Genomic DNA, 6,000 nt, shown 5'->3' on the forward strand with positions numbered 1-6,000 from the left:
CTCCTGCCAGTGTGTGCCAGCCATGACAGCGCAGTGGGCTGTAGAGCCCAGAAGAAAAGATGTACGTTTCCTTTTATAGGGGCAGCCCCCATTGGCAAGACCCGAGAGGAAGATTCCGCCCAGGAGGAAGAGGAGAACTCAGTTGAGACTGGAGAGTCGACCGGAGAGTGCACGACCATGAGCGAGGTCAAGGAGAGACTCCGGATTCCACCGGACAGAAACAAGAAAGGCTCGTGAGAGAACTCTGTGTATGAGAGTCCACTAGAAAAGCAGGAGAGGCTCGTGTGAAAAGGACGAGACCTTTCTTGGAGAAGGAAGCCTCATTTTAAATCAACCCAAGCTGGGATCCCAGTGTTTTTGGAGGGCCTGGAGGAAGAAGATGGAGGGCAGACTAGGAGGCCTCTGTCTGAAAATGACAAAGGGGACCACGTGGCCTGGTTGAAGGCCAACCCATTACAGGCCTTGCTCGTTACTGGCTGGTCGCCTGGTCTCTTGCACCTGGTCTCCAAAATGGGCTGCATTGTGTTGAATTGCACCCACCCATGTCTTTTCACTCATTTGGCTTGGTCCGTTTATGATAGCGTCTTATCGTCCCTCTTCCCTGTACTTTTCAATCTGTAATAACAATTGTGTGTGTGTGTGTGTGTGTGTTTCTCCTCCATAAATCCAAAACCATGAAACCTAGCAGCCTAAACCTTTGCATGCATACCAAGGGAGGACCAAGGGAGTGCATGAGTGTAAATTGTGTTTGGGTTAATTAAAACACCCCTTTTGAAGATAATCAATGGCTTTATTCAATTATATTCTATATCAGCCTCCTTCCTCTTCAAGGCAAATATCACTCTCTTTTCCTCCAAAGCAAATATCACTCTCTTTCCCTCCAAACCTTCCCCCACACCTTCTCCCTCAATATTCCCCCTCACCCCTCTCCTTCAAATCTCTCCACTCACCCCCCCCTTCTCAAAGCTGCCTCCCCCTCTTTCCAAACCCCACGATTTTTGTTCCACCCCCATCTCACAATACCACGACCCAGTCTCATCATTCCCCTCTCCCCACCTCTCCCTTTTCCCTACTCCCACATGGCCATGCCTGCTCTCAACTCCCCTCTCCCTCAAAGCTTCTCTCTCTCTCACCTCCTCCCTCTTCAAAGCAAACGTCTCTCTTTCCCCTCCAAGCTCCCCCTCACTTCTCCCTCAATTCTCTCCCTTGACCCTTCAAATCTCCCCCTTCTCAAAGCAGCCCCCCTCATATCCACAAAGCTGCTTCCTTCCCCCACCCTCTCTCTTCCAACTCATTCCCCCACCTCCTCCAATCATCTACATCCCTTTTCCCCTCTCTTATTACTCCCCACTGTGACTTATCCCTTCACCACCTAGCCTTTTGTCCTCCTCCCCATCTGACCCTCTCCTCTTACTCTTCTGCAATCTCCCACACACTGTCAACAACTTTCCCTTCCTTCCCCCCTCCTCCCCCATCATACCCCCCGCTCCCCAACCCTGCACCCAAAGGCTCCTCCCCTCCCTTTTCCTTAACAGTGTGGTCCTCAAACATCCGGGGCCTTCGCTCTCACCTGACTGATCTCTCCATACAGGTTGCCACCTACAAACCAGACATAATCTGCTTAACAGAAGCTTTCCTCCTTCAAGGCATCTCTGACTCCTTAGTTTCTCTCCCTGGTTACTCCCTCCTCTGGTATGATAGACCTGAGATTTGTCCTGGTGCAATAAATTTGCAAAATTTCAGCTTTCTCACCCACAAATAAATTACTAAACATTTATATCAGTGAGTGAGTCAGTCAGTGGTTTAGAAAACTTTATATATTCGATAATATGATTTTCGCATCTTATGTTATACAATTCAAAAAGTGCTTTTTAAGCACTCCAAATCTTATGTCAATTCAAAAAAAAGGATTGCCCGTTCAAAACTACTTTCAATAACACAAGGCGTGTTTACCTGTCGCTTGGCTAACAGATTTAATCAAAAGTAAATATTGTATGTCTATCTGTGAATCTCATAAAGGATGCAAAATAAATTAAAACATGCCAAAAAATTGATCTTTTAAAACAGGTAGTAGTTGTTGCTGCTATTGTGGTGGCTGTGGTTGTCGTTGTTTGTATTCTCCTTCGCTGTACTTATATATTGCTTTGAGACATATTACTACATATGATTTTATGTGCTTCTTTAATGTCCTTCTAAATGGTTCCGACATAAAACAAGAAATGTTACTGTTGGAAGTGCTGCATTAAGCTACTGTTCCTGATTCTCTTCTTCAATCCCAGAAAGAGGGATTTTAAAATGGCTTTACTTGTGGTTAAACGGACAGCAATTTTTGTTCGAACCAATTCGATTAGCTTTCCATCCAAGTAAATCGATCATTAGCTTTCGAACGGCACCATTTTTACAATTATTACAACAGGAGCAACACTTTAGAATGAAGCGCGACACACGGACGCTTCACCTTTTAATGACAAAATTGAAAGGCATGGCCGATGTTCAGTGAGCCATCACTGCATACCCCCTTCTACTAATTATTTAATGGCCACAATTATTCCCACCTTTTTGTGGGATTTGCCAAGAGAGAAGTTTGGCCCAAATCTTTCACGAACAGCCTGGCCAAGCCAGTCAGCAGTTGGAGCTGATTTGGGAAAGACTTTAGAATTTGTCAGGGGACCAGCAATAACTCACCTACTATTCATGAACATTTAAACATCTGAAACCTTTAATATGCACCAGCTAATGGTTGTAGATGGGAAATCCGCTTAACGTCCACCTGAGGAACGACACACTGTGATACCATGCCCTGCCTGTGAATCAAGTAGTTTATATTTGTGGTGGAAATTGAATCCATCCAGATCACTGAAAAGCTGAGTGCGCTGTCTCTGCAACATCCTGTCAGACCCATCACTGAATACCTATAACAGACACAATCAAAGAGGAATATCAGACTAATAATACCCAATCATCTGTTGAGCACACATTCCATATTCATGTGTTGTGCGGTGGGTGGACTTGAATGTTCGACTTGCTAAATTACAAAGGTTGACGAAAAGAAACATTAAAAAAAATAAAAACAGGAAAAACACATTTGAGAATAAATTACAAATAAAATGCAATGCAGTGTAAAGATTGATATTTGTTAATACGTTACTGTATGTTATCCCAACACCACTGCTGGATGCACCAACCTAACCCCTCCACCCCCACTTCGCTCGTGTAACAGAAAATACTCAGCGCACCCACCCAACGCTTCGCTGACAGGTTTAATCAAAACACTGCATGTTGTACTTCACAAACATATTGCATGTCTTTCTGCGAATGTCAATGAGAAGGTAAAATGAACTCAAGCAGGTGAAAAAGAGATCTTTTATAACATGTAGTTGTTGCTGTCATGGTGGTTGTGGTGGTTGTGGTGGTTGTTGTCATTTCATGTGTGCTCTTTCCATGTACCTTTATATATTTTTATATTGCTTTGAGAAATATAATTTTATGTGCCCCTTCCATGTAGTTCGAAAGGGTTTCTCCTGTCGTAGAATAATAAATGTTAGTGTTGGAACCACTGCATTTAAACTTCCATTACCACTTCTTCAATCATGGAAAGAAAGCTTTTAAAACAGACATCCTTATTATTAAATGGACACCAATTTTTGCTCCCAGAAATCCATAATTAGCTTTCCAATAGTACCATTTTTATTATTCTCTGGCAGCAGGAACTGCCACATAAAAGCTCAGGTCCTGCTTCTTCTTCAATCACAGGAAAGACAGGCTTTTAAAAGTAGGCACCCTTAAGATTAAAGTCACTAATTTTTGTTCAGAGTAAATCAATTATATTTCCAACCAAGTAAATTGATTAGCTTTCCAATAGTACTATATTTATTATTCTACGACAGAAGAAACCCTTTAGAATGAAGCGTGGCACATGGATGGGCGAACACTTTTCCTTTTAGTGATGGATATTTTAGAAAGTCTCTAATGCATAAATAATCTCAACAATTGAAAAAGCAACACCAAGAAAAAGTACAAAGTGATGTACTGTACATTGCGCTTTGACCAATGTCTGGTTGTGTTTTCTTTCTTTTCTTTGAAACAAATGATTGCTGCCCAAGATGGTGGTGTTCAAACCCATCAGCTGTCAATTTCATTATCATTTCCACACAGTTGAGGCATTGTTGAAGAGTGCAAGGGTTCATCGCATCCATCTCTCAATGTCTGATTCGAGTTTGTGGAAGGCAGGTTTGGTGACGTGACAGGCAGAAATGGGTAACTGAGGAAATATCCCAGGCCCGCACCAGCTACAATGCCAAATAATACCCAGGCATTGTATGACATCACAGCGAGCATGAGAATGTATCCTGTAGACACCTGAAGTACATGCAGGCTCGAACAAAATAGTCGTTTGAGAAAGTGATTGCTAAGAAAGTAAAAATAGAGAGATGGTTATTTGTTGATTAAATTTTATGTTTTTCTTCATCAAGTGCACATTCAACTGAAATTCAGAACATACATTTTTCTACCTGGGGAATGGTGATTCTGAGGAAAAATATATTGTATACTACTCCAAAGAAGTGAAGAATCATGTCATTGCCCAACTTCTATGTTGTAGTTGCTTATGTGCATTATACATGAAGTGATTTCAATGTCAACAAAAACAAATTGATGAGATTCTACCAAATGATGTAAAAAAAATCCTCTTGGTCTAATAATAATAGAATCTCTCCAAAAAGCTTCCAGATCTACATGCTTCCATTCCTGACTATTCACTGTACAATCTTCCCTGTAGTGTAGTAGATAGTAGAAAAATCGTGCAAATTGATACAAGCATCAAATTTGGCATTATTGTTCTGCAGGGCTTTCTGATCAAATTTGCCCAATTGGCCATTTGAAAATCCAAATTTTGAAAAATTAGAAGAAAAAAAAAAAATTGAAGTCACAGCTGGCTGAAATTCTTGAAGCGCAAGTGAACATCCCAGACAGAGAACCAAGGGGAGATGCAGTCATCATTGATGGCTCAGCACTTATTAATGCCCTACCTCCACGCACTTCAAAGATATTTGATGACTATGCTAAAGAAGACATCATCCCAAAGGTGGAATCCTATGGTGCCAGGTACGAGAGGGTGGATGTAGTGTTTGATGTGTACAAGAAGTCAAGTCTGAAGTCCGAGGCAAGGTCGAAATGGGGGCAAGGAATCAGAAGAAGAGTGACAGGAACCAGTAAGACCCCAAGTAACTGGAGAAGCTCTCTTCGAGATGACAGCAACAAGACTGAACTGTTTTACTTCCTTGCGGAAAAGATGTGTGAAGGACAGATGACAAGCACAGCCATTGTCACAAAAGGAGAAGATGCCATTAGCAACACAAAGAAGTCACTGGATGCTGTGTCTCCGTGTTGTCATGAAGAAACTGACACTCGAATATTTGTACACGCCAGGGATGCAAAAAAGGATGGTAGGAAGTCCATTATCATCAAGGCTAATGACACGGACGTACTCGTCATAGCAATATCTGTACTGCCATCTTACAGGACCTAGGTCTTGAGAACATGTGGATTGCCTTTGGCCAAGGAGCCAAGGCATGATGGATTCCAGTCCATGAGGTACTTTCTGCAATAGGGCCTGAGAAAGCTAGAGGGATCCCATACTTCCATGCATTCACTGGATGTGACGTCGTGTCTGCCTTCCGCGGTAAAGGGAAGAAAACTGCATGGCAGACTTGGAACGTCTTTGATGACGTTTCTGAAACATTCACCAATCTCAGCCAGCATCCAACATTGATTCGTGATCTTGACTTTTTTGAAGTTTTTTTTTATTTTTTTTTTCAAAATTTGGATTTTCAAATGGCCAATCAGGCAGATTTGATTAGAATCCCCTGGAGAACAAATGTGCCAAATTTGATGCTTGCATCATCATTTGCACGATTCCTCTCAAAAATTGCTCTTATCTGCCCCACTACTGGCATGATTTTCATCCAGTAGGCAGCAGCATTGATTTCTATCACCTAAATT

At 42.1% G+C, this 6,000-nt stretch overlaps 1 protein-coding gene across 4 annotated transcripts in view; it reads right to left on the reverse strand.

Moving 5' to 3' along the window:
* Positions 1-6,000, reverse strand: part of SLC31A2 (solute carrier family 31 member 2) — a 196,703-nt gene that overhangs the window by 169,205 nt on the left and 21,498 nt on the right. Inside the window, exon 4 of one of the 4 annotated variants that reach the window (XM_085846462.1) lies at positions 1,799-2,912. The exons of 2 other annotated variants lie outside the window; for them this stretch is intronic. In XM_085846462.1, the coding sequence (XP_085702588.1) occupies positions 2,720-2,912 (193 nt within the window). In that variant the 3' untranslated portion in view covers positions 1,799-2,719. Of the gene's footprint in view, positions 1-1,798; positions 4,409-6,000 lie in introns of those variants that run through there. One more of the 4 variants, XM_085846461.1, reaches the window with a different exon arrangement.

Source organism: Eptatretus burgeri, chromosome 11, assembly GCF_056783735.1.
Source record: "Eptatretus burgeri isolate ZD-2024b chromosome 11, Ebu_testis_v1, whole genome shotgun sequence".
Classification (NCBI taxonomy): Eukaryota; Metazoa; Chordata; class Myxini; order Myxiniformes; family Myxinidae; genus Eptatretus; species Eptatretus burgeri.